The sequence below is a fragment of the Alligator sinensis genome, unplaced genomic scaffold (genome assembly GCF_000455745.1).
Source record: "Alligator sinensis unplaced genomic scaffold, ASM45574v1 scaffold309_1, whole genome shotgun sequence".
In the NCBI taxonomy this organism is placed as follows: Eukaryota; Metazoa; Chordata; order Crocodylia; family Alligatoridae; genus Alligator; species Alligator sinensis.
Window position 1 is genome coordinate 203,577 of NW_005842080.1, and position 17,724 is coordinate 221,300.

The 17,724-nt window shown below is 43.3% G+C and overlaps 1 protein-coding gene across 1 annotated transcript in view; it reads left to right on the forward strand.

Annotated features, from left to right (window-relative positions):
- Positions 1-13,599, forward strand: part of LOC102387846 (highly reducing polyketide synthase SAT13-like) — a 31,370-nt gene extending 17,771 nt beyond the window's left edge. The window contains exons 7-8 of the mRNA XM_025204393.1: positions 741-922; positions 7,683-13,599. Of these exons, the coding sequence (XP_025060178.1) occupies positions 741-922; positions 7,683-13,256 (5,756 nt within the window). The 3' untranslated portion in view covers positions 13,257-13,599. The remainder of the gene's footprint in view (positions 1-740; positions 923-7,682) is intronic.
- The last annotated feature ends 4,125 nt before the right edge of the window (positions 13,600-17,724 follow it).

Sequence of the window (17,724 nt, forward strand, 5' to 3'; positions counted from 1 at the left end):
AATCAAGATTATTAACTTCTTTAATGACTACTTTTATTGTAGGTTTAATACCATCACAAACACTTTGAGTGCATCCTGACAAGCATGCATGTGCAGTTTGTGGCACCTCAAAACAGTTTGAAGAGCTGCGAACTGCACACGGCATATGTGCACCCATTCACCGTGCTGCTAATTTTTAGCGTGGTGAGTGTTTTTCTGACACTGGGCCACTGAAAAAAATGGTGTGGAGCATGCAGCAGTAGCTTGTGCTGCCAGAAAGGGGGCCTTGCTGGCCAGAACCATGGTGTGACTGTTGGCCAGGCTTTGAGCAGCTGGCTCAGTGCCGCTGCTGCCTCAGCAGGCCCCCTGTACCCCAAGTAAGGCTGCTGGGGCCAGCAGCCTCCCCTACCCTACCTGGGTCATATTGCTGCATGCTGGAATGCATATACAGGGGTGTGCCTGGGGGTAAATAGCAGCGGCACAAATATGTGTCACTGCTATGTGTCCTGTAGGAAATACACGACCCTGCACATGAACACTCGTGGGGATACGCCCTGAGAGTGATACCATTTTCAAGGCCTGAAACTCTGAGTGCATCAATGAATTTTCAGCAAACCAATTTTTTTTCTATAATGTTTCTGAAATTTTAAAATCAGTTATAGGTAATGCTGTACATTCACTATATAAATTAATTCAATTCACCACTAAAACTGGAGAATGCACAGTAGATGCAATGCAGTAACATATGTACTTTCCTCCAGGAGACTGTGAAGCAGCATTGTGTGGAGGAGTGAACTGTATTATAGATCCCCGTACTTTTGTATCTCTCACTAAAGCAAAAATGATCTCCCCTGAGGGACTGAGTAAACCTTTTTCTAAGAAGGCAGATGGCTATGGAAGGGGAGAAGGCTGTGGTGTTGTTTTCCTGAAGCCACTAAAAAAGGTAGGTATATTTTAATGTTATCACTTCAAAAAACTAAGACTCGAAGATATCTAGTACTATGTGACCTCCACTGTAATATGTATTAGGATCATAGGAAAATAGGGCTGGGACAGACCTCACGAAATCAATGTCATTAACAAAAGCCTTGTTAAAATGTCAACAGACAGAAAGAATGTCAACAGCCTTTCTAAAATCAAGGTATAGCATGTCCATTGCTCTCCCCCATCCACAGAACCTGTCACTTGATCATAAAAGAAAATCAGGTTGACCAGGTGTAACATACTCTTGAGGAATCCGTTCTGGCTGTTACTGGTCACCTTTTCTCCTCCAGGGGCTTTGAAATGGATTCCTTTATGATCTGCTCCAAGATCTTTCCAGATATCAAGGTCAGTCTGATTAGTCTGTAATTCCCCATATCCTACTTCTTCTCTCTTTTTAAAAATGGGCGCTATATTTTCCTGTTCCCAGTTATTCAGGGCTTTATCTGACTCACAAGCTCTCAAAGATGATAAACAATGGGTATGTGTACACAAGATGCTTTACTTTGCAGCAGACTAATCTACTGCACACTGTCACCATGTAACTGTGTGCAGCAGTTACTGCACAGTAAATTAGGCTAATGTGTGATTTATTTTTTATTTTTTTATTATTATTTTTTTTTACTACCTGTAAATACAGGTAGTAGATTAACTGCACATTAGCTACTGCACAGTACTGCTCATGCAGACAGCTGACCAGGAGCAAATTGCTCCCAGGCATCAGGGTGTAGGGGAACTGTCCCCTCCCTAGCAGCTATTTCCCAGCCCCATGCCCCAGATTAGCAGATCAGGACACAGGACTGGGAAAGTGTCCTCTCCCCTGCAGCTGTTTACCAGTCCCATGCCCTGGATCTGTTGATCCAGGATCTCATCTCCCAGAGATGAGACAGTTCACTCTACTCATTGGACCCCAGGCCTGACCCTGGTGCCTACTGCCAGCCTAGGGCTGACACCTGAGGGAGTCTGGAGCTCCCCCTGGCTGCTATAGGCAGGCAGAGAAGGGCAGGAGTAGCCCTGCATTGAATTGCTCCCGACAAGCACACATACAGATGCACGCCCAGGGAAAGCTTTACAGTGCATTAACAGCACATGTAGACACACCCAATGGCTCTGAAACTACCTCCACCAGTTCTTTCAATACTTTAGGATTTATCATTGAAATCCAGCTCTGCTGACTGGAAAGCATATAGCTTCATTAGGTAATCCCTAACCTGTTCTTCCACTACTCGTGGCTGTTTGCCTCTTTCCCCACCTTTGCTCCAAACTTTGTCATTTGGTAGCTGCCTGTATTCATGAAGCCTGAAGTAAAAATGGCATTAAATACTTTAGCCTTCTCTTCATCATCCATAACTAGGTTGCCTTCTGCATTCTGTAAGGTAGCTAGCTACCATTTACTTTGTCTTCCTCTTCTGGCATACTTGTAGAATCCCTTTATAATGCCTTTTGCATCCTTAAATAGTTGCATCAAATCATGCCTTGGCCTTCCTGATTTTCTCCCTGCATGCCTGTGCTATACTTTAGTGGTCTTCCCTAATAATATGACCCAGTTTCCACTTTTGTAGGATTCCTTTTTGAGTTTCAACTTATTTAAGAGCTCCCTGTTTAACAAGGCTAGTTTTCTGTTGCACTTCCCTTTTTTTTTTTGTTGCATCAGGATACCTAGCTCCTGTGCCCTTAAAAGGGCCTCGTTAAAATAAACCTAGCTCTCCTGGACTTCTTTTCCGCTTAGACTTCCTTTCCAGGAGATCCTGCTCACCAATTCCTTGAATTCATTAATGTTTGCTTTCCTGAAGCCCAGTGTCTTCATTCTGCTTCTTTCTTTCCTTCTCTTCCTAAGAAACTTGAATTCTTATTCTTTTGTGGTCACTGCTGTCACGTTGTGAGGTCAGTTCACTGAGCCAGGAGCCACTTTAGCAAAGAGGTTTCTTTATTCATGCTAACAGCACACAGACAGCTGTGAGACTTTCTTTTAGCTCTCTCTGGGCATACCTACATGAGACACTTAATGTACAGTAGCCTAATAACACTGTGCAGTAGCATGCTGGGCAAAATCTGTGCTAATACTCTACTACGCAGTAGTATTCAGCTACTGTACAGTAAGCATCACTAAAAAAACATTTTTGATGTTACTGCGCAGTAATTGTAGTTACTATGCATTTAGTTGGTACTTCATTAAGTACTAAATTAAATGTGCAGTAACTACTGCGCATTAATGAACGTGTATAGGCACCCTCTGGCTCCATCTATAGGTTAAAGATATATACAGTCATCAAAACTGTCACCCAAATTACCTTCCACCTTCATATTCTTAACCATTCTCAACCCGTGTTTGTGATCATCAGGAAGTTAAGAAGAACTTCCCCCTTCTAGTTAGCCTCTCCACCACTTAGATTTCATAGATGTTAGGGCTGGAAGGGGCCTTGAAGATCATTAAGTCCAGCCCCCTGCCCCAGGGGCAGGAAGTCAGCTAGGGTCAAAGGACCCCAGCAAGATAAGCATCCAATCATTTTTTGAATGAGTCCAGAGTAGATGCCTGCACCACATCTGCAGGGAGTCTATTCCAGGTCCTAGGGGCTCAGATAGTAAAGTAATTTTTTTTATGTCCAGCCTAAAATGGTCTTGTAGGAGTTTGACTGTTGGTCCTTGTTTTTCCTTGGGGTGCTCTGGTGAACAGACGTTCTCCCAGATCCTGATGAACACCCCTTGTGTACTTTATAGGCAGTCACCAGGTCCCCCCTGAGCCTGCACTTTTCCAGACTGAAGAGTCCCATGGCTCTCAGTCTCTCTTCATAAGGCCTATTCTCCTGCCCTCTGATCATGTGCGTGGCTCTCCTCTGGACTCTCTCAAGGTTCTCAACATCCTTCTTGAATTGCGGAGCCCAGAATTGGATGTGGCCTCACCAAGGCTGAGTACAGTGGGAAGATGACATCTTGAGATTTACTTGAGAAGCATCTGTAGCTGCAAGCCAGGGTTTTGTTTGCTTTACCAGCTGTAACATCGCACTGGTGGCTTATGTTCATCTTGTGGACAATCATGACCCTCAAGTCTCTGCTGAGCCTATAAGTATGCTGTGGATTTTTTTTCCCCAAGGTGGAGTACCTTGCATTTATCAGTATTGAACGTCATCAGGTTTGTGTCTGTCCGCTTACTAAGCTTATCCAAGTCAGCCTGGATCACTAGCCTGTCCTCAGGTGTGGACGCTATGCCCCAAAGTTGTGTCATCGGCGAACTTAGCCAGTGCGCTTCTGACACCAATGCCCACATCGTTGATAAAGATGTTAAAGAGAACAAGTCCAAGGACAGAGCCTTGGGGGATGCCACTGGTCACGGAGTGCCATAATGACTTGCTGCCATTGACCACTAGTCTCTGGGTCCAACCTCGGAGCCAATTTCCCAGCCAGCAGACTGTAGTGTAGCCAAGGCCACAGCTGGCCAATTTTTCCATGAGGAGGTCATGGGACACCAGATCAAAGGCTTTTTTTGAAGTACAGGTATATGACATCAATCTCTTCTCCCTTGTCCAGGTGATACATTACCTGGTCATAGAAGGAGATGAGATTGGTCAGGCAAGACCTACCCACAACAAACCTGTGCTGGCTATCCCTCAGGATGTTGCCCTCAGCCACCTTATCCAGAAGGCTCTCCTTGATAATTTTCTTGAGAATCTTACCAGGGATTGAGGTCAAGCTAATTGGCCTGTAATTCCCAGAATCTACTTTCCGCCCTTTCTTGAAGATGAGTAGCACATTGGCCTTCTTCCAGTCTTCAGGTACTTCACCTGAGCGCCACGAATTTTCAAATATTTTGCCAATGGTTGGGCTATGACACCTGTCAGCTCCTTGAGCACCCTAGGGTGTAATCTGTCAGGACCAGCTAACTTGAAGGTGTCCAGCCTCTCAAGGTGACCCTTTACTAGATCAACACCAATGCAGGGTATGCTACCCTTGCTTTTTTTCTGACTCCCTACATATCTGAAAAAGGACCTTTTGTTATCCTTGATACGTGAAGCCAGATGGAGCTTGGTTGCAGCCTTGACTTGATTTGCTCCCTGCAGGTATGGACCAGTGCTGAGTAATCCTCCTTGGTGGTAATTTCAGCCTTCCATCCTTTATAAGTCTCTCTTTTGAGACATAGGTTGTCCTCCAGTTCCCTGATGAGCCAAGGGGGTTGCTGCACTCTTTTGCTACCCTTCCTCTGAGATGGGATGGCCATCCCTTGTGCTGTTAGGATCACTCCCTTGAGGAGCAACCACTCCTCTTGGACTCCTCTTCCAGTCGAGTCATGGTCCCTTAGGGCCTTGACAATGAGCCTCCTGAGCTTGTCAAAGTCAGCTTTCCTGAAGTTGAGGACTTCATTGTGGCTGACTGACTTACCAGCTTTGCAATGGATAGTAAAGGTGATTAGCTTGTGGTCACTATCACCCAGCTTTCCATCGATTCTTAGGTCACTGACTTGTACTAAAAAGTTCTCTCTAACACATTAAGAATTTTCTGTGTACTGATATGTTTCTCTCTCAGCAGATGTCATGGTAACTGAGAACCAGGCCTGGTGATTTGAAAACTTCTGATAGCTTTCTTAGAGGCCTCATTCACCTCTACTTCCTGGTTTGGTGACCTATGGCAGATGCTCACTGTGACATCACTTCTACTACTCTCCCTTCTGACCCTTTGTGGAGGATTTCTATCACAGCCGCCTTCCTGTTTCCCTTATGCCAGTTTTTTCCCCTTTTTTCTGTCTTTCAAACTTGGTTCCTTACCTGTCTATCCCTCTAGTAGCTAAGCAGCTCATTGAAGTAAGTGAGAGGCCACTTTACCTATGTGGCTGGCCTCACACACCTGGGTGGGCACTTAAACTCCCTATTGTTCTAAACAATGATATCAGGACTGGGAGGGGACCTAGAGACCCTGCCAGTCTACCCAGCAACCAGTGATGCATTTCAAATTGGTTGGTTGGCAGCCAACAACTGCTGGCCTTCATTGGATCAAGTAAATGAGGTCATCAGATCTATATAAGTTAAAGACTGCCCAGGAGGAGGGGCAGCAGCCATGAGGAAGACACTGCGAGCAGATGAAACTGGTCAGTTTTCTCTCTCTCTCTCTCTCTCTCAACACATGGACACACTACAAACTGCTTGCCTCCAGAGGAAAGCTCTATCAGCCTCTGGATGATATTTGTGTGTAAGCTACTTGAAATCTAACTAGATATATAACCTGCAGTAACTCAGATGTGTGATCAAACGCTACCATGCCATTGTTTGCTCTGAGGGTTTTTCTTTGATATTGCTGTACCCTGTACCCTATCCCAAACCTACTCCTTGTAATCAATAAAGTTCTCCTCTGTACCTAGTGTGGGAGACTTATAGGGAGAGGGTCTAGATTACGCCTTGGGGTCCTCTTGGTCTGTCTGACTAAGGGAGACCACTATTTGTGCTTTAGATTAGGGGAAGCACCCCAAGTTCTTGCAGTAGGTAGAGTACCCTTCAGGTCTATAAAGCCTGTGTACCTCATGAGGCACAGAGCCACTAACAGACCAAGACTTGTGAATGGTGGCAGCGTTACCCCCAGGCTTGCAGGTGTTCCCCTGGAAGGGAGTTGACCAGACATGAGATGCCCCCAGAGTGGCACTCGGAGCCTGGTAGGTGGTTGGACGCAGTGAGGTGGGTGGTTCATTGCAGGAGCACCCCCTACTGGCCTGCTACACCCTTAACCAGAGGATTTCAACAAGCCTATGCCTCACTTTTTACACTGCATCTCAGAATACTTCTACATGTCTTTTATATTTAAAGCTAATCCCACTGCCTTTTCCCCCCCACTATCCTTTCTGTAGAAAGTGTAGCCTTCCATGGCAGTATTTCAGTCATGTGATCTATCTCACCATGTCCCATTATCCCAACTGCACCATCATTCTGTGATTGCAGAAGGACCTCTGATTCTTCCTGCTTATTCCCCACATTTTTTGCATTAGTATATACATATTTTAGGTAACTAATTGATTATCCTAATTTCTCCCTGAGGCTTCCACTATTACCTCCTCTTCTAGGTCTTTATCCAGATCCCATGACTCTTAATTTAGCTTTGATCTTTTGTCTGTATACCTGGGTGAACCTAGTTTTAAAGCCCTTCTCACTAGGTTAGGAAGCCTGTACATGAAAACATTCTATCCCTTCTTCATCAGGTGGGCACCGTCTCTTCACAGTAGTCCTTCTTGAAACACTCAATGGCTGAAGAAACCAAAGTGCTGCTCATGACATTATCTATGCAGCCATGTGTTGATCTCTAGGATGATTCTTCCCCTACCCAGCCCCTTACCCTTGACTGGAAGAATTGATGAGAATAACACCTGGATCCCTGTGCCCTCTACTTTTTCATGCAGAGCCATGCATTCTTTGGTCCACTGCAGGAGGGAGTTGCCAGCCACCAGTACACATTGCTTCCTCTTGGTAGCAGTGGTGTCAGTGATCCTCCCATCGTGTGAGATACGTGGTTAGGCCTGCTCTGCTACTAGAATAGATTCTTTCTTGTAAGAACATACATGTAACTCTTCTCCTGTGAAGCTGAAAACTAGAGAAAATATGCATGTACTCCTAGTTTAAGCAAAAGTAGTGTATTTAATTGTTAAACAAAATGTTCTATCTCTACTTAACTTCGTAGCATTGTGTATTTTGTAAAAATCCCAAATTATTCCTTTTGTTCCCCCCCCCCCCTTTTTTTTTTTTAAACAGGCACAAGAAGACTACAACAAAATATGGGGTGTTATAAATGTCAGTGCAGTAAGTCAGAATGGTAGAACCGTCATTCCAATCACAAGACCATCTCAGCTAGAACAGGAGAACTTGCTACGCAGCATTTATTCAGTACATGTTGAGCCATCAGCTGTGCAATATATTGAGGCACATGGCACAGGGACAGCAGTTGGAGATCCTACAGAAGCAGAGAGCTTAGGTAGCATGATTGGTCAAAAGAGGTCTTTGCAACTGCCAGCTCTAAAGATCGGTTCAGTTAAAGGAAATATTGGTCATGCTGAATCAGCTGCTGGGGCAGCTGGACTAATTAAAGTTCTTTTAATGATGCACCATGGGAAAATTGTTCCATCTTTACACTACTCAGAGGAGAATAGTAGCATAGATACAAAAAAATTAAATGTATCCATCCCAACATGTGTGGAGAAATGGGAAGAGTCTGAAGAATTTGGAAGAGTAGCTGGCATCAATTGTTTTGGATTTGGGGGCACCAATTCTCATGTTGTTGTCAGGCAGTTGAAACAACCAGAAGTTCTTCCTGCATTTAAAAGGCCACTTGAATTATTTGTACTCTCTGCTGCTTCGAGTAAATCCCTCAAATTGACAATGGAAGACACAGCTAAGCAATTAAACATATGCAACTCAGAAACTCTCCCAAATCTGGCCTATACATCCGCCTGTAGAAGAAGCCATGTAAATTACAAATACAGGAAAGCCTTTGTTACAAACTCTCTTAAATATTTACAGCAACAACTTACATTGGCAGCCCAAGCTGAAATAGCTCAGTCGAAGATGACCCCTCAACTAGTTTTCGTGTTTTGTGCTAATGGAGTAAATATCAGAAAGACCTGCAAGACACTGTTGAGATCAGAACCTGTGTTCAGAAAGAAGTATAAAGAAATAGAAGCATTGTTTCAGAAGTATATGCCAATCAGCCTGCTGGAATTAAAAGAAAATGAATATGAGGATTTTTCTTTACCAGACATTGCCCAACCAATGCTTTTTACTCTTCAGGTTGCTTTAGCTTCTCTTCTGAAACACTGGGGAATTAAGCCAGATGCTGCAGTGGGTCCTTCAGTTGGGGAGGTTGCTGCTGCCCATTTTGCTGGGTTCCTTTCTCTTGCAGATGCTGTCAAAGTAATTTATCACAGGAGCAGGTTACAGGCAAAGGTGACTGGAGGCAAAATGCTGGTAGTTGGCAACATCCCTGTTGATGAAATATCAAAAGCCTTATGCCCATACTCTGGGAAGGTGTGCATTGCAGTTCTCCACAGCCCTTGTTCTTGCACCCTGTCTGGAGATGCAGATGCTGTGAGTACCCTTCATAAAGAACTAGCTGAAGCATTCAGTAGCAGAAACATATTTCTTCACATTTTAAATGTCCCAATTGCATACCACAGCCATATGGTGGATCCAATAATGAAGGAAATGGAAGAGAGTTTGCAGTGTTTAGAAAAACAAAAGCCAGAAATTGAAGTGATTTCAACACTAACTGGGAAGGCTGCTTCCAAAGAGGACTTCACTACAGGCAAGTTCTGGGCCCAGCAGGCTCGAGATCCTGTTGATTTCACCCAGGCCATTTTTACTTCAGCTAAAGGAAAGGAAAACGTAGTGTTTGTTGAAATAGGTCCTCACAGGGCACTACAGAGATATATCTTGGAAACTCTAGGGAAACACACTCGGGTTTTTTCTGCCATGCAAACTGACACAGAATATCAGACACTTTTTACTCTTGTCAGAGATCTGTTTGAATTGGGATATAATCCTGACTGGCAGCACTTATATGATGGGTATCAAAGCACACCCGCAACCTTTCCCAGGTATCAGTTTGATCGTAGGAAGCTAATGACATATTTGGACTTGCATCAACAAACAAACCGACGAGCTATAAACTCAGGACATCCTCTTATTTTCTGTGTAAACCAAGATAACACAGAATTCAGTTGCCCGATATCCCAAAGGTTAACACCCTATTTATATGAGCATAAGAATAATGGTGTTGCTTTGGTTCCAGGTGCTTTTTTTATAGAGCTTGGTTTGGCATCTGTGTTGAATAGTATAAGACGTAAAGTGCCTCCAAGTACTTGTCAAATTAGCATCAGGTTTTCAGCCCCCTGCATATTAAACCAAAATTCCCAGGATTTAAAGATAAAACTGAAATCAGAAAAAGCAGGGACAGAGTTCCAAATACTGTCTTCATCAGCTGCAGTTTATGCGTCAGGACACGTCATCACGAAGACTGGAGCTAGAGTGGAAGAAAACAGTATCTCCTTTAAAGACATCTTTAAAAGGTGTAAATCAGTAGTTACCCGAGATGAGATTTATGAAACACTTTCTCAGGTTGGATTTCAGTATGGTTTCATATTTAGACAACTAAGTGATGTATTTTATAGTCCACAGTTAAAAGAAGCTATAACAAGCATTAAAGTGCACAAACAGACTAGAGAAGAAATGTATGACTATTGTATCCATCCAGTGCTATTAGACTGTTTTCTGCAAATGATGGCTGTTATGACTACAGTTGCTTTCAAGATCAGAGCAGGTTTTCCTTCTGGAATAGGCAGCCTTGTAGTTCTCAGGCCTTTGGAGGAGGAAATGATGCTGTATATGAAAACAAGCAAATCTGTTGGGAACTACTTAGAGGTTTGTGGATGCTTCACAGATAAACATGGCTTTGTTTTGGCAGAACTGAAAAATGTTGAAATCACTTTGATGAATCAAACATCTATCACAGACAATGATTTGATGTTTGAAAATAATTGGAAAGAAATATTTCCTGTTCAATCAGTAGGGTATTCAGGGGAAGCACCCAGAGTAATTGTGTTTGCTGACAAACTTGGAATAGCCCAGCTACTCAAAAAATATCTACACCACAAATCAAGATATGTTATGTATGAAGATTGGGAGATATTCCTGGAAGCCAAGAAGCCAGAAATGACTGCAGAGCATAAAATCAAAACAGAGCTTGAGGGCTATTGTGAAGTCTTGTTTATGTGGGGAATTCAGAAGTTAAGTGAAGAGCTTCCAGGCAAACTTGTGGCACAACTAACTAAGTATTGTGAAGCATACCGTCTAATTATTTTGGCACTGAGAGAGAAAAAATCCAAGTGTTCAGTTAGAATGATAACCTACAGAACAACAGAAAAAAATGTAGATCATATTAACCCTGGATTTGCTTTGTGTGGCATGACTAGAACTTGCATAGTTGAAGTTTCAGAAATCATGTTCCAGATGATTGATATCAGCTCCTCAAGTATGCTGGACATCACAGCTCTAGCAGATGTTATTGTCAAATGTAAAGGATGTGATTATCCCGAAATATGGATCAATCAAGGGAGAATCTACACTTCTGAAATTAGACGTACGCCATTTAAAGATGTAGATTACTGCCAACCTGCAAAGTCTCCTAAGAACTCAGAAGTCCTCACTTTATACACTTCAGACCCATACCAAGCAAAATGTGTGTCTGCTGAATTAAGTAATAGCACAGTCACTCAGCTTGAGAATGACAATGTTGAGGTTCAAGTTGATAAAATATGTATCCATTCTGAAGACTATTTTCCTGTTAGTGTGTCTAGTCAAAACTTTGGTAATACTCTATACTGGAGTTCACATATGCTAGATAAGTATAAGCTTTTAGCTTTGGATTTTAGTGGCATAGTCACTGCAACAGGCAGTGAAGTGAAAAAGGTTAAGGTGGGAGATCATGTTGCTTCCTGTTACCCAGTTATTGCATCATCAAGAGTCAAGATTCCAGGGACTGTTTGTTTCAATGTGAAGAAATTCCCATGTTTTAGACACGTACCTTGTGTGTCCTACTTCTTGATAGCCTGGGAACTTTTAAACCGGACGTTAACCAAGGTGAAATGCAATGGGACTTTAGGATTTATTTCTACTGAGCCAGAATCAGTTCTATGCAAAGTGCTTACTCTGACAGCACAAGAAGTGGGTTGGAAAACAGTCCTTGCAACATCCACTGCTAATCAATGGCAACGTGTAAATCAGTGTGTAGCCCTTGTTCTTCTCTCTCCTTTGGATGGAATACCCGAGGAAGGGCTAGCCCATCTTTCCCATCTCCAGGATGTTGTGATAATATGTGGAAATCAAAAGCCAGAATCTGTTAGACATCTTATTGGAAGCGATCTTGAAAATATCCAGGTGCATGTCTTGAAGCTTGATATTTTTCAAAAAGCCTCTTTAAAACAATCCCAAAAGGTAGCCAATAAATGGATTCGTTCAATTAATCTGAAACTATTTAGAAATTTATCATGTTATGTTTTTCAGAAGGCTGAGAACTTTGAAAGGACAGGCACTCTTGAATCCTCCTATTTCACCTGCAGATCAGTTCCACTTGCTGTGCTGAAAGGCAGTGGGGAGACCCATGGGATTTCTAACATACCCATGTATGAAGCAGAGAAGAAAATGTTTAAGCAGAATGCTATTTACATAGTGGTTGGGGGGCTCACTGGGCTTGGTTTTGAAACAGTGAGATTCATAGCCCAGAATGGAGGGGGCAGTATTGCTATATTTTCAAGGAGGAGTCCAAACAAGGAGAAACAAAAAGAAATAAAGGCTTTGCAGGATCAATATGAAGGGAGCAAAATAGTTAGTCTGCAATGTAACGTTGTTTCTGCCTCTGAGGTTGAGAGAGCAGTCCAGTCAGTTGATAAAATCTTTTCAAAGAGGCCAATCAAAGGAGTATTCCACAGCGCTGTGGTTTTACATGACGGACATCTTGAAGCTCTGAACATGTCTCACTTTGAGAAAGTATTAAGTCCAAAAGTTGCAGGGGTAGTCAATCTTCACTGTGCTACCAGAGGGCAGGAGCTTGACTTTTTTGTATGTTACTCATCTGTTACTTCATTTCTTGGGAATTCAACCCAGGCAAATTATGCTGCTGCTAATTCTTTTCTAGATATGTTCTGCCACTACAGGAGGAATAGTGGACTTTCAGGACAATCCATTAATTGGGGTGCCTTGAATCTTGGAATATTGCTAAATCAAAATCATATACAAAATATTCTGGAATCAAAGGGCATAGATATTTTGCAAGTACATGAAATTTATGACTCTCTTAAAAAAAGCTTAATTTTGAATAATCCTCAGCAAGCTGTAATTAAATTAAATTTTGGAACTTTAGCCAATCATGTTCTTTCTCGGATTGCATCGCTCAGAAGTCGCTTCACTTCACTCATTTCAGAAGAGGTTGGCAATCAGCATCAACTCTCTGAACAAGCTGCTCCCAAGAATGTGTCTCTAATCAAATCTGAAGACTATGTCATCTCGCTGGTGAGTCACCTTATGAATGCAAACCCGAATGATCTTACTATGAACACGTCCCTCGTATCACTGGGCATGGACTCTATGTTAGTCATGACACTACAGAATCGTATCTTTCATGAAAGGCAGGTGGATATACCTCATGTAAAATTACTGGATCCCCATACAACTATGTCAAGTTTAGTAGTACTTTTAGAAGAAAACTCTAATGAAAGTGAGATGTTTAAAGAAAACACACCTATAGCTGAAAGTACTGAAAATGGATGCTGGTTATAGGAAAGCTTTTCATGCAGTAATTTGATAATTTTAAAGTTACTTGTACTTTAATGATACTTAAATCAGTGCCTGTTTTTTAAATTTCAGCACGATAAAGCATTGAATTGGTTAGTAAGCTTACTTGCCTTTGGTGCTGCATTAGCTTTGTAACTTTTAATCAGTTCTTGGATGTATTGTTTGTGTAGCATTTTAATTAATTTATATTACTAACAATAAATGAATTGATGCACATACATTTTTATTTTGCCGATTTGAATGTGAAATGTTAATGTGATATATCATTTTTCCCACTTTCAGTATTGATTGAAGAATTGATTTCATTGTGTTTTAAATAGGAATACAATTAAACTCAGCACGATAATTTAGCAATTGTATCTGATTGGTTATTCTTCAATATAATAAAGTTATGTTATTTAGGAATTAAAAGGTAGACATGCCTTTCATAACTGAATATTGTACACTGAAAGGTTTTCTCAAAGATCATTTTTAATGCTTTTCTCATTTTTTATTTGTTTTTTTTTTTTTTTTTTTTTTACATATCTGGGAAGAGAATCAAACCAAATAAATATAAAAGCATGCATTTTTTTAAAAGCTGATCTCAGTTCTTTCTAATTAATATATTTCCTTTGCTTTATTTTAATTAATTTTAATCTCTGGCCTTTTTTTGTTTGTTTTGGGGTTTTTTTGGTTTTTTTTTTTTTTTTAAAGCTCCATGCTTTTAAAGAGCTCTTATTTTGTTTTGTAGGAAAAAAGTGATACATGAAGGATGAGATTTTTTCAAAGTAACTGGAAAAAGGTGAATGTCCAAATCCTATTATCATTTCCTCAGGCTCTTTGAAGCAATTTATGAGGGTTTTCCCCATTTTAATAGCACCTCTAACAGAAAGTAGAGCAGCAAGGTAATGCAACAGACTTTGAAAATCAAGAGGTGCTGCAGACTAGTCTAGTTTGGATCCACTAGAATTCAGTGAGCAAATCAACCAGTAACAATAATGAGATGGCAATCCAAGTCACTTAAGAGCTGAGGTGCCTTTGGTTCCTGATACCAGCAGAGCAATATGGACTGTGTACTGAAGAGGTAAACTTGAACAGAGCTGCCTAAATAGTTTGTTTTCATTTTCTTTTTACTCAAAGCTGAAGAGACATTGATGATAGGGAGCAGTGCAGTATCTGAACAATTTTCAAGACAATATATTGGCAGAGGAATGAATATGGAATGATTTAATTAATGCTAATAGGTATTTCAAGGCCTGTGGGCACTCAGCCATTGCTCTGACAGTCTCAGTTTTGTTTCAGTGAGGATTTCAGTCCTGTGGATGCTTACTGCATTACTACCACTAACAGCTGGAATTTTCTGAGGGGTGCCTTGAGTCTAAAAGGGTTGAGACCCACTGGTGTAAGGTATTATACTCGGTAATTAATAAGATAGCTAATCAACAACCAAGTTTATGAGGATTAATGGGGGGGGGTGTAATGGAAAGACAAATCACTGTATTCTGACATACAACATGCCCTGGAATAAGATACATGCCTTATTTTTGAAAGGCAGAATGAAGAAAAAAAGATCTTTTCTTGTAGTAACTGATTAACAGGGATCCGGGTTTTCCATTTCCCATGGGAAAATGGAGAAAAACATGGATTTCCCCTTTTGCCAGAGGAAAACATGGGTTTTTCATTTTAGTGGAGAAACCTGCAGATTTTCCAGTTTTCTAAAGAGTTCTCTGCAGGCTGGCAGAGTTGAAGCCTGCAGGGGGTTGGGAGGGAGTGGGATGAGGGCCATCAGGCAGGGGCCACCATGTGTATGTATGTCAGGGGTGGAAAAAATATGGCCCATGGGATGGATCCAGCTCACCAGGCCATTCTATCCAACCTGTGGGGCCCCTAAAAAATTTAGAAAATTCATATTTTTCTGCCCCGGCTGCCTGTCAAAGATGAGAGTGGGGGACGGGGAGGGGAGGCAGGGAAGGACCGCAAGGATCGCCCCAGTCCTCAGGGCTGGGCTGGGCTGGGCTGGGCTTGCTCCTACTGAGTCCTGCAGTCACGACCATGCAGCCAGCAGTCACATTGTGCTGGAGTGGCCAGTAGTTGTCAGGAAAGCAGGAAAACAGCAGCTACAGATGTGCGGGGGGGCGGGGAGTGGCAATGAGTAGGTGCACGAGAGTGCAATGACAGTTGGGTGGGAGCACAGGGCCTGGTGTCCTGGGGCCAGTGCCAGCAGGGCCCAGAGTGGGGTGGCAGGAACCTGGGGTCCAGCACCAGCTGTGCTGGAGGGGGGGCAAGGCGGGGCCCAGAGTGGGGTGGCAGGAGTGTTGGATCCCTACCCCCCGCTCCAACACAGCTCTGCTAGGCAGAGGCTTCTGAATGAGGGGGCAGAAGTGGAGGGGGTGGGAGTGGGGTGGGGCTGGGCTGGGCAGGACTTGCTGCTGGGTCCTGCTGCTGGCTTCCCCTGGGTCCTACTGTCCCTGGCTACTGTCATCTTTGACAGGCAGTGAAGGGCAGATTCATTTTCTAAATTTTTTAGGGATAGAATGGTCTGGCAGGCTGGATCTGGCCCGTGGGCCATATTTTGCCTGCCTCTGGGCTAGTAGGGTCACTCTCTCCCTGGCTGCCATAGGAGAAGGAGTCCCTGCCTTAGAGTGCTGCCTAGAGACATTTGGTTGCCTCCATCTTTGCTTATAAGGATAGTAAGGCTCCACGAGCTTACAAGGTATCCAGGGCTAGGAGACATACTGTTCTAGGGGGAAATTTGCTTCGTAAAGGGGGAGAGCATGGTCTCCATTGTTCTTTATGTTATAGCCCAGGTTCTTATGATTTATGTTATTGTTTAACTGATGGTTTGTGGATGAGACTATAGGGGAGGTGGAGGCCTCATTTGTGTCCGGGGGGAAGGGGCACTTGACTATCTTGAGCCCTGCCAGGGGCAGGCTCAGGGCTTGAATTCTTATTGAGTACAGAGTGGCATCCGAGAGCTGCACAGGGGCTCGGGGCCTGGTGCCAGTGTGGCGCAGCCCCAGAGGGGCCAGGGGCTCGGTGACTTGAAGGGACAGGTGAAGCTAGAGCCTCAAAGCGAGGTCCTATTCAGTGGGCCTAGGCTAGAAGGCCTAGCTATATTAAAGGAGCAGAGGGTGAGGAGGCTGAGGCCCCAACAGAGGAACAACATACCAGTAACACCCATGAGACATGGGTGGGTAAAGGGATGGTTTGGAGTCACGCAATTAGCTCATAAGGCTTTGGGTTCCCAGTTGGGCATAGTGAACTACAAGGGCCCAGCCAGGGGCCTGAGAATATAGAGACCTAGAAAGGGGCCTGGGAACAGTGTAACTGGGGCCTAGCAAAGGTCTGCGGGCAGCCTCTCTTTATATTTATTTTCATTACCATCAAGGCGTGATGGGAACATGCCCTAGGGGTGGAGCAGGGCATGGTCATGGAGCCACCAGGTGGCATCACTGTGACTCCTGGGGCCCTGTTACACTACTCCCCACAGATGTGAAGCCCAAGTTGAAGTCTTCCAGTATCCCAGGATGCAGTGAACCCTTCTTCACCCTACTGCTTTATGTGGACAAATTTTCCACTCCTGGGGCCTTTGTATACACAACAAAATTGGCTTTTAAATTGGCTTAAGTGCCCTTTTGCACCACTTTAATGGTGTTGCTGTTTGAACACTTGGCTGTGTATTCTGTTTTAAATGACTTTGTAACGTAGCAAGATAAAACACCTGTATGGTGTTTTAGTTTGGTCTCTAACAAAATGCAACAGTGGATGGGGCACTGGACACCAACGTGCTTGGGGAAGCTCGGGCTTGGTGGGCTTCCAGCGCCTCATGCACCATCCCTGCTGCCTTCTTCTGCTGCAGCCCTCCTGCTAACTAGCACAAACTTTTTCTCCATTGACCTTGCATTCACTCAGCCAGCATGAGCCAAAGGATGCCCGCCCTGACTCCATCTGGCAGGCATCTTATTGGAGATCTATAATTATGATATGGAGAGAAGAGAGGACCATTACAACTACAGTGAAGGGAACTAAAGGGAACCGGCAGAATCGGTCCATTTATGAGAGGATTACGGCACAGATGGTGGCATGGGGGCATCAGTGGAACTGGATCCAGATCAAAACCCAGAATCACAGAATTATAGAAAATTTGGGTTGGAAGGGACCTCAGGAGGTCATCTAGTCCAACCACCTACTCAAAGCAGGACCATTCCCAACTAGATCATCTAGCCAAGGCTTTGTCTAGCTGGGCCTTAAAAACATCCAAGGATAGAAATTCCATCACCTCTCTAGGCAAACCCATTCCAGTGCTTCACCACCCTCCTAGTGAAAAAGTTTTTCCTAATATTCAACCTAAACTTTCCTTCCTGCAACTTGAGCCCATTTCACCTTGTTCTGTCATCTACCACCACTGAGAACTGTCTAGCTCCATCCTCTTTGTAATCACCCTTCAGGTAGTTAAAATTAAAATCCCTTTGTG